This window comes from Emydura macquarii, unplaced genomic scaffold (assembly GCF_026122565.2).
Source record: "Emydura macquarii macquarii isolate MOO-44397 ecotype Brisbane River unplaced genomic scaffold, CSIRO-AGI_Emac_v2 contig_1348, whole genome shotgun sequence".
NCBI classification, from domain to species: domain Eukaryota; kingdom Metazoa; phylum Chordata; order Testudines; family Chelidae; genus Emydura; species Emydura macquarii.
Window position 1 is genome coordinate 12,185,051 of NW_027131485.1, and position 18,076 is coordinate 12,203,126.

Consider the following 18,076-nt stretch of genomic DNA (forward strand, 5'->3'; position numbering starts at 1 on the left):
GCTCTTTCAGAATACATTCTGTGCCATGCCTCAGTCCAAGTATCCAGTCGCTTGATCATTTACCTATCAAAATGCTGGAGTTCCATTTTTAAAGTGTCTCAATGTGTCTGTATAATACAGTACAAATTTATGATGCTAGATAGGCATAAAATAAGGTCATTCTTTCCAGCCTGCCAACTTGTTTTTGTGTTCCACCCAACATGTTTATTGGCTGAAGCAAAGAGTGCCACCTGTTAAGTCACTGACACTGACTGTAAATCACTCTAGCACAACATTAAATGCATTTTATTTAATTCAGAGGAAAATATGACAAAAACATGATGAAATAACTTTCTCATTGGACACAGTCTTAGCAGGACTAATAAGTCCTGATTCCCAGCTGGATACAATCATAAACAGTATAAAATAATCATCACATTAATGATATTTTTCTATTCTCCACACTACATAACATGCAGCAAGAAGAGCCTGGGCACCAGCGTCAGGAAAACAGAATTTTCTTTAATAAGAAGCACTGACAAAACTTCACTGTTAAAACAGGCTCCTCGCTACTGGCCCTTAGGTAAATAATTCAGTGTAGGTGGAGATATAGAGAATGGTGAAAAGAATTTGAGAGAAACAAAACATAAGTAAAAGCCATACACCCTGTTTTTTGTGGTTTGGCCTAATGTTGTTTCCAGACATCTTGTTTTATTTAATGTGTTTATTAAATACTTTAACATAGCTTTGTTAAAGCACAAACTCTCTGTTTAATTATACTACATTCTGCACTCCCATATTTAAAAACAAGTGGTTTTGGAACGATCCTCAATAAGCAGAGAGCTTAATTCCTGCCAGATGTTTGCACTGGATTGCTAAAACAATTGTTGGACTGATCAAGGAATGGATTTGCCAGAAGTCTGCATCAGATGCTACAATTGTTGCATTTTAGAATTTGCTTATAACAACTCCCAAGTTATCAACACCATCAGTGAAACCATTTTTACCATTTTCAGTCACCGAATAGGCACAGAAAGGCTTTGGAAACATACCAGTTTTTTGGACAATCTAAAGTTATGATCTGTGAACATAACCACACAGAATAATGAAAGTCAGCTTTTAAAAGCTCCAGAAGCATCAGACACACATGGCTGACCTTCTCTTTTAAACAAATGAAATGGTGAGGATCAAATTGGGGTTTTAAGATTCACACAGCCATTTCCTTGATTTCTCAACTATCCCAAATGTACTCAAAGGAAGCCACTCAAGACACATATCCCTCTTCCACTGATAATTGGTAAACTCGGTCTGCATTTTGTCCTCCATTACAGCAAAAAAAAATTCACTGAAGTGGAATAAAGACAAGTTTCTCCTAGTGGAAAAATAAGCAAATGCCCTTAACTATCTTAACTGGTAAAATGTCCTCATTCACTAGAACATATGCAAAGTATCCTATGGTGTATTCTATTCTGCATAGGTTTGTGTGTCCGGTTGATGGTGCATACTACTATGACCAAATGCATTTTAAAGAGTTACTGTCAGGCTAAGTATGGCCCAATTTTAGGCTTGGTAAGACAAAATCCAAAGCTTTTACAAAATCTAAGGCTGACAAAAATGTTTCCATAACAACTTTTCTTTTTTAAATTCCAAAAAGGGATAGCAGGCAAAACACAAGACAATACAGAGCTGGAACACACAAGCTTGAGACCACAGGGGTACTTCAAGAATAAGTGGGATTTTAGAGGTTTAAGGGCTAATTCTTGGCTAAAGTACATAACTGATTTAACTGAGCCATGTAATGGGGATTTCTTGTACCTCAGGGGGAAGGCCACGAAGATACTATGCAGCTGCAATCACAGCCTCAGGGCTCCTGTGCTCATCCCACTGCCTACGAGTACAGAACATCTGATGGATGTGCACAGTCAAAGATCCAACAGTCCTGCCCCTGTGACACCCAGGGCCTGCCCCCCAAAACACATTATGTACTAGTACAAGCGGATCCCCGATGGAACACAATTAAGTGGTGCACAAGGAAGGGTGAAATCATGTAACTTGCCTTTTCTGTAGGATCGACCCATGCTGATTCAGCTTCAGTCAAAACCCTTCACATGTGCAAAGAAAGAGGCAATATTTGCCTCTGAAGAAGGCAAGAGGATAGAGCTTGGCATATATTAAGTGGGAGGCTGTTCCAAGCATACAAGGCAGCAGGAAAGAAGGCACCAAGTCTAGAGAGGTAGATTGAGTTTTCAGAGAAGTAATTATGCCTACATATTATATCATAAAAATAATCCCTAGCCCTTATATAGCGCTATTCATCCATAGATCTCACAGTGCTTTACAAAGGAGGTCAGTATCATTATCATCATTTTACACATATGGAAACTAAGACACATGAAGGGAAATAACTTGCCCAAGATCACCCAGCAGGCCAGTGGCAAAGCTGGGAACAGAACCCAGGTCTCCTGAGTCCTGGTCCAGTGCCCTATCTACTAGGCCACACAGCCAAGGAAAATACAAAGCCAACATACAAGAATACCTATTACAAGAATAATGGTCCTGAATCAGTCACCAATCCCATTTCAGTGAGTAAACCAGATTAGAAAATAAGCTTCAAGATAGGTTTAATGCAAAATGCAATAGAAAATTGACCTGATAAAAGACTGGTTCTGCTCATGTAACCAAAATGGGCCCAACCCTGTTCCCAAAAGTCCCAATTATTTCACCAAGAACAGGAGCGAGCCCATATTTCCTGTAACAGCAGAGCGCTTTGGAATTAAAACCCAGTAAAAGGATGCAGTTATGGTTCAACAACTTATTACCTGGTGTGTAAACCTGATCACACAGACATGAGTTCTTATGTCAATTACCTGTCCTAGAAATGACTTAGCTAGGCTGATGCAGGGTTGGTTGAAAAAGTCTGTCCCTAGCCGGGAAGACATCCTCGTCTCTTCACTGAAGTATTTGCTGCTTACTGGAGAGGAATTCCCATCAAGAACAACTATTAGGCTCCCAGAGGTGTCAGCTGGAGAGAAGCCGGGTTTACTTTGGACAGCATTTAATTGAGTTAACCGTTTTCTTTTTCTTGGCATCATTCTGGAAAATGGTAATCTAAAAAAAAATAAATAAAAAAATTGCTCTTTGTATATATTTACAGGAACTAATTTCCATGATGGTGAGCTTTTATTTACATAAATCCTTTTATCCAAACGAATAGAAAAGCACTAATTGATTGGACAAACTTGATACAGTCCATAACCAGGTTACACACTTACAAGCGGATAAGTCCAACAATGCAAAGTTGGGCTCTGCTCTGACAAGCGTTTGTAAAATAGCAGCAGGCGGCTCTGCAGTTTTTCATCTTTTAAGGAATCCAAATCAAATCAAATCTGCTACACTTACAAGTAAAAAACATTTCCAGCTGCCAGCCCTGAAAACAACCTGTAACAAAGATTATGCAACCAGAACTTAGTTAACAATTCTGTTCATGATACACAAACCAGAGAAGCCTCTAACAGCCATTTCAAGACCTGCGCTGGCTCAGCAGGACTCACAGCAGCAAAGAGAAACAGTTAAGACAATAAAGTGAGCAGAGAAGGCTCAGAACACACACAGAGCACAGATCAGTTGAGTAAGATGACATTTTTCACACTAACAAACTAATCTAGTCTAAACATACTGGATTATAGCAGGCACTGTGGTAGCACACCTGCTGTAGACGTGCTTGCATCAGGACTTCCATTAGAACTGCCTTAGTGTGGTCCAAAATAACTTCTGAAAGTTTACACATCAGTGAGATGAGTGGCAGTGTGCTCCAATGAACAGCACATGGAATTGGGAATCAGGAGACCGGAGGACTTTTTCTGGTTCTGCCACTGACTTGGTGTGCGAGCTTCAGCAAGTCACTATCCCACTCTTTGTGCCACAGTTTCAATGCCTGTAAAACGGGGATAATTACTCACCTGTATAAAGCACTTAAATATCTACATTAAGTACTAATATGACATGGGTGCTGGGAAGCAAAGTTCACATCTCTCACCAAGGAAAAAACAGTGGGTTCATCTTTGCTGCTGTACAAGCTTTTTACTACAAGGCACATTTGGAAAAGCAGAGGCCAGCAAGAACCGAGAAGGGGTCTTTTGGAGAACTGTGTGTGTTTCAGTGTGACAGTTCCCTTGGGCCTGTCAAGTAAGGCTGTGAATCTGTATATTGGAATGTCAGAAAAGGGGGCAGGGCTTTGTTAAAATACAACCACTCACTATGCTCAGAAGCAATTTACAACTTTTAGTGTGAAATGTTCCCCTCCAAAGCTAGTAAAAGATCATCTCTCCGGTAAGGGCTATTTACATGCAAAGTTTAGAGGAGGTCTTTACTCATTCATTTTTGAGATATTAGTGTACAAAAGAATATTGGAAATGATTAAATAAATGCATTTTTCCCACGCTCCAGTAACATAAAATGCCTCAAAAGCCAAAATCAAGCCATCTCAAAATTATTTTCTGTGACCAAGCTAAGAAAGCTCCAGTCACAAGGGGGAAACTTTTAGGAGGCTGTGAGCATGCGAAAACAGCAGTTTTATGAGTAGATCTACACTGCAGCAGTGCGTGTAAAGGGCAGCTCCTGTAGATGTACTCACACTAGCTGCACTCTAGCTAGCTGGCTAAAAATAGCTGTGAGGATGCCGTGGCATGGGCAACAACACAGGCTACACAAGCGAGTACGTACCGGGGAGGGTCAAGTGGTCTTGTGCAGCATGCTGAACTGCAGCACTAAAGCTAAATGGCAGCCGAGGATGCTAGTGATTGGATTAGTACCCAATGGTCAGGAGAGAACAAACACTATGGCAAACTTGTCTTATGTGAATTGCTTGTTACAAACAAGTATTTGATGGAAACTGTGTGACTGCCTCTTTAAAGAAAAGGGATTAATGAAATGTTGATCCCATTTAAGAAGCCTTGAAAAACCCCCACCCCTTCCCTTTTTCTTCCTGCTTGTTGGTGTCTATGTACGGAGGGGAAACATGCACTGAACACAGAATAGGAGGCATGCTAGTTTGCTCTAAGTTCATCAGTTATCAAGCACTTGTTTGGCAAGCAAAGGGCGCCATCTTCTCTAATTCGAGACTGTTGGCGACTCCAGAAATTTTAGTCAAAGTAGGGTTTTTCATTTGCATTTCATTAAATAACCTAAACAAGAAAATTCTACCTGTGTGTTATATGTCTTTGAAAAAGCCTAAAACCTGTAAAAGGCCAGTTATCCACCACTCTAAGAGCAGCCAATGAGAATTAAACAGTGTTTACTAACACAGATTTCACTGCAAGAAGTCGAGTTAATTACAAATTGTTGAACATTCTGAAAAAAGATCAATTAAGAAATTATGAAGCCCGGGCTGTGAGAAGACAGAAAGGAAAGAATCAAGGGGTAAATGACAGCACACTGAACGCCCCCAGAGAACGCACTGGGGGCTCTGTGTCACAGCAGACTTCCCTCATAGGGGCTGCTGCGAAATACACAGGAAGCTATTTAGTGTACTTTCAGCTGTAATGACAGACAGGTCAAATAGCACATACATAAAAGGATTGATATTGCGCAGCACTTGACATGCCCAGTGGAGCCCACGTTCTGAACATATATTGCTGCTGCTAGCACACTCCTAGCCTTCTCCAGTTATTCTAACCAGGATGCATTCACAGGTGGCTCCTGCCAGAGCATTTAAAAAGGAAGAGAAGCATTCATTACTGGCATGAAGGCCTTCGCCAACTACAGAGCCAGAAGAGTCCTTTCAGCAGTTTCACATAGCAATGGCTCACCAGTGCAGGTTGCAGCAGCAACAGCAGGCTCCTCACCCATTCCTGTATGTGTCTTTAGTAGAAAGCAAACATGAAGTGGTTAAAAGAGGAGCCTAGTCTAGAGGAAGGATGGGCTCCACCTAAACCAAAATGGAACCAGATTGCTGGCACATAAAATTAGGAAGTTCATAGAGAAGTTTTTAAACTAAGCGCTGGGGGAAAGCAGACAAGTGCAGAGGAGCACATGGGTTGGACAGACACCACCCCTCTTAGGGGAGGATCTATTAAGGGAGTCTATATACCCTAGTAAAGCAGAAATGATAGAAGTTTATAAAGTACATGTAAGCATAGAAGAGAAACAATAAAATGAAAAAAGTCCCATTCAATTACAACACATGAAGGCAGGCAACTAAATATTGACAAATTTTATAGGTGCGTGTATACAAATGTAGAAGTCTAAATACTAAGATGGGTGAACTTGAATGCCTGGTATTAAAATGAGGATATTGATATAACAGGCATCACAGAATCTTGGTGGAATGATGCTAATTAATGATCTGTAGGATGGGATAGATTGCACCCTCAGCAAGTTTGCGGATGACACTAAGCTGGGGGGAGTGGTAGATACCCTGGAAGGTAGGGAAAGGATACAGAAGGACCTAAACAAACTGGAGGATTGGGCCAAAAGAAATCTCATGAGGTTCAACAAAGACAAGTGCAGAGTCCTCCACTTAGGAAGAAAGAATCCCATGCACAGCTATAGACTGGGGACCCACGAGCGAGGCAGCAGTTCTGCAGAAAAGGACCTGGGGGTAACAGTGGATAAAAAGCTGGATACGAGTCAGCAGTGTGCCCTGGTTGCCAAAAAGGCTAATAGCATATTGGGCTGCATTAAGAGGGGCATGGCCAGCAGGTCGCGGGAAGTGATTTCCCCTCTATTCGGCATTGGTGCGGCTGCATTTAGAATACTGTGTCCAGTTTTGGGCCCCCCACTACAAAAAGGATGTGGACAAGTTGGAGAGAGTACAGCGGAGGGCAACAAAAATGATTAAGGGGCTGGAGCACAGGACTTATGAGGAGAGGCTGAGGAAACTGGGCTTGTTTAGTCTGCAAAAGAGAAGAATGAGGGGGGATTTGATAGCGGCCTTTAACTACCTGAAAGGGAGTTCCAGGGAGGATGGGGCTAGGCTGTTCTCGGTGGTGGCAGATGACAGAACAAGGAGCAACAGTCTCAAGTTACAGGGGGGGAGGTCTAGGTTGGACATTAGGAAAAAGTTTTTCACTAGGAGGGTGGTGAAGCACTGGAATGGGTTAACTAGGGAGGTGGTGGAATCTCCATCCTTAGAGGTTTTTAAGCTGAGGCTTGACAAAGCCCTGGCTGGGATGATATAGCTGAGGTTAGTCCTGCTTTGAGCAGGGGGTTGGACTAGATGACCTCCTGAGGTCCCTTCCAACTCTAATATTCTATGATTCTAATCAATGGGATATGGTAATTACCTGGGTACAAAATAAAGAGAAATAACTGAGTAAGTCATGCTAGTGAGGGAGTGGCACTATATGTGAAAGAAAGCACAGAATCAAATATAGTAAGAATCTTAATTGAATCAAACTTTACTATAGAATCTCTATGGACATAAATTCCATGCTTGCATAATATGTGTATAGCAGTAGTAATATGCTATCGATCATCTGACTATCATGGTGATAGTGATTGTCAGATGCTGAGAGAGATTAAAAAGGCTACAAAAATAGAAAAACAACAACAACAACGGGAGATTTCAATTATTCCCATGTTATTGGGTACGTATCACCTCAGGACAGGATGCAGAGGTAAAATTTCTAAACAGCATTAATAACTGCTTCTTGGAGCAGCTAGTCCTGAAACCCACGAAGGGAGAGGCAATTCTTGATTTAGTCCTAAGTGGTGCACAGGATCTGGTCTAAGAAGTTAATATAGATGAACCACTCAATAATTAGCAACTATAATGTAATACATTTAACATCCTTGAGTGGGGTGAATACCAAAGCCCACCACAGTAGCATTTAATTTAAAAAAGGGCAACACCACAAAAACGACTAAGATAGTTAAATAGAAATTAAAAGGTACAGTCACAAGAGTGAAATGCCTGCAAGCTGCATGGAAACCTTTTAAAAACACCATAACAGAGGCACTGTAGCCAGGAGGTGTGGCCTCCCTTGGACATTGACACCGAGGGAGAACCAAACCCCCCTGGGGATTGGAAACCAGGAGTACAGCACCTGACTGGAAGCAGGTAGGTGGGGGTAGGCCTATAAAAACCAGGCCCGCCCACTCAGACAGACCCCAGTGGCCAAGGGAGAAAGATGCCTCTCCCTTGGTGCCCGAGCCTATGGCTGCACCTGACCACTACCCAGAGGAGAGGCTGCTGGAGCTACCCACGGCGTAGGGCCCTGAAGATCTGGAGGAGCTGCCTGAACCAGATGAGCTGGAGGAGACCTCTGGATCCTATAACCCAGATGAAAGGCTGCTGGAGCTGCCTACTGCCTTGGGCCTTGAGGACCTGGAGGAACTACCCGAGCTGCCAACCCCCAGTGAGCCAGAAGGGACACATGGACCCTGGGACCTAGAGGAACTGCCCTCTGCAGATGACCCCAAACAGTTCCCAGACCTGTCATCAAGGGACGAGGAACCAGGGTACGGCTCAGGAGACTAGGTACTCTAGGGAGAGGGTGGGAGGAAGTAGCCCAGGGAAGCCGACTACAGTCCGGCTGAGCTTGCACTCGCTCTGAGTCACCATGTTTCAGCCGGAGCCCCACTGACGGGACACCCTGTCACTGACCGGGCTCTGGACTGGGACACAGTGGAGACAGGTGGGCCTGCATTCCCCTCACCCCTTCCTACCCTGACCTAGGAGTGATTGCCTGCTGAGGGCCAAAGTCTGTCCCTTGCTGCCTGCCACGCCCCACCGAAGGGCTGAGTGTGGACTAGATACTCGCCCTACTGAGGGCTAGAGACTGCTTCCCTTCTGCCTGCCCTGCCCTGCCTAAGGGCTGGGCTTTGGACCATTTCCTTGCCCCTCTGGGGCTAGAGACTGTTCTTCTCCACTGCCAGCCTGCCCTGCTAGAGGGCTAGGCCTGACACTGTTTCCTCACCCCTCTGGGGCTAGAGACTGCTTTTCCCCCTTGCTGGCCTGCCCTGCCAGGGGGCTAGGCCCAAGACTATTGCCTCACCCTGCTGAAGGCTGTTTCCCACTGCCAGCCCATCCCTGGCTGAGGGCTGGGCCATAGACTGTATGCCCACCCTGTGAGGACAAGAGATTATTACCCCGAAGGAGCAGCCTGAAACCAAGGTTCACCCTACTAAGGGCCGGAGGCAGCCCCTTTAATTTGGACTCCCCGAAGGGTGTAGGTGCCGGGAGGTATGGCCTCCCTCGGAGATTGACACAGAGAGAGCCACTGGTGCCACTCCCTACAGGGGATCTTCTACAGGCACAAATTAAATGTATACCCCTAATAAAAAAAATTTGCAAGAGGACCAAAACAATGCCAGCATGGCTAAACAGAGTAAAAGAGGCAACTAGAGGCAAATAGGCATCTTTTAAAAATTGGAAGTCAAATTCTCCTGAGGAAAATAGAAAACAAATTCTGGCAAGTCAAATGTAAAAGTATAATTAGGCAAACCAAAAAGAATTTGAAGAGCAACTTTCAAAAGACAAACTAACAGCAAATTTTTTTTTAAGTATATCAGAAGCAGGCAGCCTGCCAAACAATCAGTGGGGCCACTGGACGTTCAGGATGTTAAAAGAGCACTCAAGGAAGAGAAGACTCTTGTGGAGAAGCTAAATGAACTCTTTGCATCAATCTTCACTGCAAAGAATGTGAGGGAGATCCTCAGATTTGTCACCTAAAAGAATGGCTTGGGGTGGGGAACTATCCCAGATAGGTGGTTTTGGAACAAATTCACCCAACAGTTCTAAAGGAACTGAAATATGAAACTGCAAAACTATTAACTGTGGTATATAATCTGTCACTTAAATCAGCCTCTGTACCAGATGACGGGAGGATAATTAATATAACACTGATTTTTTAAAGGGGCTCCAGAGGTAATCCAGGCAATAACAGACCAGTAAGCCTAACTTCAATACAAGGCAAATTGGTTAAAATTATAGTAAACAGAATTATCAGACATATAGATAGACACAATTTGTTGGGGAAGAGTCAACATGGCTTTTGTAAAGGAAAATCATGCCTCACTGATATATTAGAATTCTTTCAGGAGTCAACAAACATGGATAAGAGTGATCTAGTGGATATAGTGTACTTGGACTTTCAGAAAGCCTTTGACAAGGTCCCACACCAAAGGCTCTTAAGCAAAGTAATCCGTCATGGGATAAGAAGGAAGGTCCTCTCATGGATCAGTAACTGGTTAAAAGATAGGAAATAGAAGATAGAAATAAATAGTCAGTTTTCAGAGTGAAGAGATATAAATAGCGGGGGTTCCCCAAGGAGCTGTACTGGGACCAGTGTGGTTCAATGTATTCATAAAGGATCTAGAAAATGGGCTAAACAATGAGGTGGCAAAGTATGCAAATAATACTACATTACTCAAAATAGTTAAAATCAAAGTAGACTGCAAAGAGTTAGAAGAAATCTCACAAAACTGGTTGACTGGGCAACAAAATGGCAGCTGAAATTCAATGATAACTAATGCAAAGTATTGCACATTGGAAAACATAATCCCAACTATACATACAAAATGATGGGGTCTAAATTAGCTTTCACCACTCAACAAAAATTTTGGAGTCACTGTGAACAGTTCTCTGAAAATATCCACTTAATGTGCAGTTGCAGTCAAAATAGCTATCCACAATGTTAGGAACCATTAAGAAAAGGACAGATTATAAAACAAACAAAAAAATCATAATGCCACTACATAAATCCATGGTAAATCCACACCTTGAATACTGCATGCAGTTATTATATGCAGTTCAGGGCACCCTATCTCCACAGAAATATATTAGAATTGGAACAGACATAGAGAAGGAAAACAAAAATGATTAGGGATATGGAAGAGCTGTCATACAAGGAGAGATTTAAAGGACTAGGACTTTTCAGCCTGGAAAAGAGATGATTAAGGGGCAGTATAACAGATATAAAATCATGAATGGTGTGGAGAAAGTGAATAACGAAGTGTTATTTACCCCTTTACATAACACAGGAACCTGGGATCACACAATTAAATTAACAGGCAGCACATTTAAAACAAACAAAAGGAAGTATTTCACCCAATGCATAGTCAACCTGTGGAAATCATCGACAAGGGATGCCATGAAGGCCAAAAGTATAACTAGGTTCAAAAAAGAATTGAATAAGTTCATGGAGGATAGGTCCACCAATGGCTATTAGCCAAGATGCTCAAGGAGGCAACATCATTCCCCAGATGTGCCTATGCCTCTGTCAGAAGCTGAGACTGAACAACAAGGGATGGATTACTCAGTAGTTGCTCTGTTCTGTTCAATCCCTCTGAACCACCTAGCAGTGGCTGCTGTCAGAAGATACGATCCTGGGCTAGAAGGACCATTGATTTTACCCACTAAGGCCATTCTTATGTTCCTCTTCCATCATGAATTCAGCTGCTCAAGCAAAATCAATCACCCATTTTCTCACCTAACATACAAAATCACTCTGTCACCCATAGCCCAGGATCTGAGGGGTCAGGGAGAATCTCAACTCCTCTCTGCAACAACCAGACCTGCCTTTCTCTCACAGCTCTGCACAGAGAGAGGCTTCTGCTAAAACTTCTTTGCCAGCCAGACCAAAGCAGGATGCCCATATGCTATAGTAGAGGGAGACAAGTTGAGAGACAGAGGGTCCCACACTTCTGTTTCCATTAGGACTCTTACCAATCTTACAAGAGTTAGAAGGCACAGAAAATGTAAAGCAACAATTCTGGCAAGTAGGCAGACAAAGCTGGAGGTGGCAGGGGGACAACTGGCTGAGAGCAGGCACTGAGTTGATCTCTAAGACATCTGGACAGAGGAGCACCAATCACTATGCTGCAATGCTGCACCAGGTAAATTCCCCTCTCTCCTCCTCCCCTATCCCAGCCCAAACTCCACCATGAGAAGGTGTGACAGACAGCCCATTTAAGCAGACGGGCACTTGAGTGGTGCTGATACAGGAAAGGCAGGGTGTCTTAAGTGTGGCTCTCCAGAAGCAGATGCCAAGCCTGTCAGCTGCTACAATGCCCTGAATGAAAGCATCAAGTCCCTCCCCTCAGATGAGCCGTCCCCCTGGATTTTTGGTGTAGTGTGCAGCCCCCACAGCATGACATCCCAACCTTGTACAGCATTCCTACATAGCAACTCAGACTCTGTCTGCTCTGTGCTGTCATCAGAGATTAACCCAGTCCCTGCTCCTACGTAGGGAGTGGAGGCAGAGGCTAGTCAACTATAACTACAATCTATAAGTTAACTATTTTATTTTTTTTTTAAATAAAGACTGTGATTATGGGTACTCCTACCAATACTTTAAAAGTCTGGCAAAATGAATGGTTAGACCCACCCTTATTGACTGCTGGGTTGCTAGCTGGATTTAGGGTGATAACTAAACTTGAGGCTAAATTGGGAGAGTAATCTTCACTCTACAGAACCCCTCAGTCGCTACTGTATCTTAATCACCAGTCAGTTTGTAAAATCATAAGACAATCAGCTAAGATGGTAAACCAAAGTAAGTATTTATTAACAGGTAAGGGCAAAACACTGAACAATGCTCGGGGGCTTAAGGAGACATCAGGTGTGAAACCCAGAGTCAGGTGTAAAGCCCTGATTCCCTAAAACATAAAACCCAGGCCACAGGGGAAGGTTCGGTACATCATCATGTTTTTCCTCTCCCAACAGGGTGTTGGTCAACAAACAGTCAAGGTGGGAAGGATCAGGAAGGCACCAGGAAGGAAGACAGGATACCAGGAACAACAGATCGAGAAGGAAAGACAGAAACAGTGAGTAATTCTTCTGATCTTGATCCGTCGATCAGCTTGCAATGGGCACACATGGCTGCCACTGGAATGGAGCAGCGATCTGCCTCAGGCTCTCCTCGGCTCTTAAACAGCTACCAGTTGCTGGGCAGAGTACGGCTCACAGTCACTAGTTGCTAGGCAGATTACATCTTCCCGCCACTCCTTCTCACTTCCAGTACAAAAGGGTGGGAAAGGTCCAAAAGAGATTCAAAATGGATTCCATATTCAAAATGGAGACCAAAACAACAACAAAATGGGGTTTCTTTCAGGCCACAGTTTACAAGGCTTCAGGGGAAGTTAGCTTCCTGTAAGAACTCCCGGTACGTTCCCATCCGTCTGGCTTCCACATGTGTTGTAACATCTGACCAGACATCTTAGTAGTTTTGGAATAAAACATTCATACTGCTCCAAAGAACAGGAAAAGAGAACTAATGAAAATTCACGGCTTCAAAATCTACATACAAGTTTTTATAACTGAAGCCATTCCAGGCTCTTTTCAACATTCAAGCACATGACACAAACCTTTATTTTTAGCTGAAATGTCAAAATTATGTATTAAATGTAACAGGAGTTAAGACTAATACTGACAGCAGATGTCAGTCAGCTCAACATCCTGGGATTTTAATCAACTGAACTGATATCAATGATCATTTAAGAAAAATGTCACATGCATGGTTCAGGAAATGGAGAAAGGGGGTGGGAGTGATAAGATCTATCCCTGGCTCTACCATCAACTTCCTCTGTTAACTTGCTCAAAGTATCTAGTATCTGTGACTCAGTCTCCTTATCCACGAAAGGGGATGATAATACGTACCTATCTTTGTAAAGAATACTTAAATGTGTGGATGAACAGAGCTATGTAAGTGCTAAGTATTGTTATTATTATATTCCCTTTGAGAAAGAAATATAACGTATGGTCTGACATATTTACTTCACATCATCTATGGCCAATGATGTTAAGACCAATAAGAAGTTTAAAAAAAACAAAAACATTAGGAACTAAAGAAATCCTAACAATCTATGGGTCCCTTATACATGGAAATGGTGATTATATCATTAATGATGCAGACAAGACAAGAGTGTTCAACATTTCTGTTAATTTGGAATGAAGCTGGATGATATACTGGTATCACACATGATAGTGAAATCCTTTCTGTGCCAACAGTAACTAAAAAGGACATTAAACAGACTCAACAAAAGATAAATATTTTAGAACTGCAGGTCAAGATAATTGGCACCTATTGGTTTTAAAAGAGTAGGCAGAGAAGATCTCTGGACCATTAACACTAATATTTAATAAATCTTGTAATACTTGGGAAGCTCCAGAGGACTTGAAGGACGGTAAAGTTGTGCCAATATTTAAAAAAAGTAAATAGGATCATCAGAGTAAATATATACCAAACAGACTGACAGTGATCCTGGGTAAAATAATGGAACGGCTGATACAAAGCTCAATCAATAAAGAATTAAAAGATAGTAGAATTCATGTCTGTAAATATGGTCTTTATGGAAAATAGGTCCTGTCAAACAAACTTGATTTTTTAAATGAGATTACACACATGGTTGATAAAGGTAAGTGTTGATACAATATGCTTTGATTTATGCAAGACTTTGTACCTCATGATATGCTGATTAAAACAGTATCATTCAGAAATCAATATAGCACATATGAAATGGAATAGACTCTGTCTAATTGAGACCTCAAAACATCATTGCTAATGGAGACTCATCATCAAGCTGGGATGCTTCTAGCGGGTACCCACAAGGATCAGCTCTCATTCCAATGATATGGAATATCTTTATCAATCACCTGGAAGAAAATATAAAATCCTCACAAAATGACAAAAATTATTGGGTGGTAAATAAGGATGAGGACCTGTCACCCCTGCAGAGCAATCTGGACTGGTTGGCACCTTTGGGGTTATCAAAGTATTTTAATACAGCCAAATGTAAGATCCTATATTTATGGCCTGCATTCTTTGTTCCTACTTATAGCACGGGGAACTGTATTCTTGAATGCAGTGACTATGAAAAAAATTTAGGGGTCATGATGAAAACTGACTGAACATGTGCTCCCACAGCAATGCTGCTGCCAAAAGGGCAAATTCAATTGTTGGATGAATAAGCAGGGGAATATCAGGTAGGAGTAGGGAGTTGTTTCTATCTCTGTATTTGACACTGATGAGACCATTACTGGAATACTGGAAGACAACCACATGTCTTTGTAAAAAAAAAAAAAAAAATGCTCTAGTTCAATCACAAACTATTGGGCTTGATGAGGGATAGGCAGAGTGAAATTCTCTGGCCTATGTGACACAGGAGGTCAGACTACAGGTGATAATTAATGGTCCCTTCTGGCCTTAACATATGAATGTATAAGTCTTGTTTTTCCTGTTTTTGCTGAGGACTCCTTGGAGGAGCCACTAACTCCAGTGGTAACTATGGCAACTCTTAAATGAAGCAGCAGAATTGTTACTCTTTGTTACTGATTCTTCCCTCCAAAACTGTCAGGCATTTGAGTTAGCTAGGCATTAACAAATAAATAAAGCACCAAGAGTATAAACAGTCAGAATAAAAATCCATCTCCTTCGCACAGATTCCTTTTCCTTGATACCTGTAATGTCATTTCCTTACTACCTTTTCAGTCATCCACACAGTCTTTGAAGTAGACAATACTGAATTTCTAATGTAAACTCCATCTCCCTTAAGATTTCATCCAGGACTTCTTTACATATCGTAAAGAACTGAACAAAACCATCCATCCATATATTACCTTTGCAGTCAAGGATGTCAGAACTCTCAAGTTAGCAAACCCAGGCCATCTGGACATTGCATTGGAAGATTCCCCTAAGGAAGCAGCAAGTGATTGTCACTGTGCCCTCTGACGCAGCACTAACTCAATGCCCCAGCATGGTGTTAAGGGCACTGTGCTGCTGGAGAACTTTATTTTAAATTAAACATAAAAGGGAGGCACTGATTACCTGTAGCCCAGTTTTAATCACGCCTCAGCAATTCAGGACACAAATTATCAATCAACATTACCCAAAAGAGCCACAGTAGTGTAAATTCATTGTTTCATTTACTATAGTACTATCAATATTTAAACAGCATGACGGGAAATATTTAGTTAAATGTTATTTTCATAGCAAATAAGTTCATAACTTAGTGCAAGTTGATAACAATTGGTTAATAACACAGCAAAAATATCCTTTGAGTGGTTAATAACATAGACTGGTTAATTAAATCACAGACTGTTTTAATATTGTTTGCTGCAAGGATCCACAGGAGACATTAAAAGAGCCACCTGCAGTGTGCAAGCCCCAGTCCGAGTATCACTGCTGTAGCCATTCAAGATCCTGAGGCGCTATTTACCAATGTTTATCATGGTGTCTTTAGCATGACTAACAACACTGGCATTACCCTAGGCCCCAAACCTGTGAAGCACTCACTTAAGCATGTCACAGCTTTTGCAGAACTGGGGACCAAACTCTGCAGGTGGTGTCAAATTAATGTAGCATTAAGCTTCTCTTACAGTCCTAAACTTTATGTAAGGCTGCTGTTAGACAGCAGCTGTATTCCTGCTTGTACAGCACACAGTTAGCTTGCAGTAAAAAACACAAGCAGTACTTTAAGTTCTTGCTGGCACAGCTGTATGCTCAGCTGCTGGAAGATCAGCATGCACCCAGGAACACAGACAATTGCTCTGTTCACACTTCCCAGCCTGAGAAGTCAACCGCCTTCAGAGCAAGGCAATAAATGGTCTTAGCGCTCGTAGCACTGAGTGCGGTGCACAAAGGGACAGGTGACCACGGGGAAGGTATGTTCCGTTTACAGACCAAGTACTAGGCTTAAGGTAGAGGAGGTCGCAACAACACCCTCATCTCCTCTGGAGCTGGGAGAGAAACTACAGCTGGCCCGCACCCCCAACAACTACTGGGGGAGCTGGAGCCAATGCCCCCCCAGCTGCTGGGGGAGCCCCGGGGAAGGGGGGACTGCAGCTAGACCGCCCGTTGGGGTTTCCCGCTGGCCGCGGCCGAGGGAGTGGTCCGTCTGTGCTGCTCACCTGGGCCCGTGCGCCCCCGGCGGGCGCTCCGAGCGAGGGGGCCCGGGAAGAGCCGCACGGAGCCTCACCTCACCGGAAAGGCCAGGGCCCCACCCGCGCCACAGCCACAGAGCAGCAGACCCAGCTCCACGCCCGGCTTCGGCGGCACCTTCCGGGTTCCGCCCCGCCTCTTTCCCGGCCCGAGACCCCACCCCCAAAGGCCACCGCCGCCGGACTCCAGTCTCCGGAGCTTCAGGCACGGGCGCCTGCGCTAGGGAGCTCCCGGCCCGGGCCCGCCCGGTCAGGGTGGGGGACACCCCACCCGGGTCCCCGACCCCAGCAGAGCCGAGCCTTCCCCATCCCCCACCCCAGACTGCACTGCGCTTCCCTGAGCAGTGGCCTTGCTCTGAGTCTGCCCGCCACTTGAGCCAAAAAAAACCTTCCCCCTGAACACCCGCAGCCTTTGTTACTACTGGCGTGAGTGCGGGTGGGGCTCCCGGGTAGCGGGGGTCACAGCACAGACCTGCCCTGGAGAGAGCAGGTGGGGGGAGGGGTGCAGGTAGCTGGGGGGCACAGCACAGGCCTGCCATGGAGAGAGCAATCTGACAGCGAGGGCAGCCACAACACCAATAGATCCTGCAGTTACTGGCAGTTGCTTGCTTGCCCATCATGATTCTTCCATTAAAAGCATGTGTGGGTGTACACACACCCCTCAGACATGGACAGCCCTGCATGCAAACACCACTAAGATACCAACCTCCACACCTTGTGCATGTTAATTACTGTATTTCTATTGTATAAAATCCAAGGTACTTGCCTCTATGCTTGGGTGGAGCTCTCTCCCCTCACTCTACCTTTCAGAGCCTGATTTATCTGTCTGAGCATAGCATCCCCTCACCTTTCTGTCCTACACAGAGCCCTACTTCCCTCACATTTTGATGGGCCCAAGCAGCACCATGTTCTCACCTCGCTACACTGAGCCCAGGCAGAACCCTGGTCCCTCCAGCAGAACTTTCTAACCCTCTCCCCTTTCCCAGGCAAAGCAATTCTCCCCAACATCCCTCACTCTTGGGATGAGCCTCCCCTACCACAGATAATTTTCCACCAGATGTGTTAGGTGCAGTATTCCCCTCTGAATCTCATTGCTATTTTATGTCCATGTTTCTAATCTGCATGAGGGGACTGCAGTGGAGTGTCTACCTCCACACCAGGCCTGAATAGATAGAACGGGCCTATTAACCTTGTGACAGGCTATACTGGAAAAGAGTCAGG

The 18,076-nt window shown here is 43.7% G+C and overlaps 1 protein-coding gene across 1 annotated transcript in view; it reads right to left on the minus strand.

Moving 5' to 3' along the window:
• Positions 1-17,003, minus strand: part of MPG (N-methylpurine DNA glycosylase) — a 45,224-nt gene extending 28,221 nt beyond the window's left edge. The window contains exons 1-2 of the mRNA XM_067551188.1: positions 16,894-17,003; positions 2,847-3,087 (exon numbers count right to left, since the gene is read on the minus strand). Coding sequence (XP_067407289.1) covers positions 2,847-3,071 — 225 coding nt within the window. The 5' untranslated portion in view covers positions 3,072-3,087; positions 16,894-17,003. The remainder of the gene's footprint in view (positions 1-2,846; positions 3,088-16,893) is intronic.
• Positions 17,004-18,076: the final 1,073 nt, after the last annotated feature.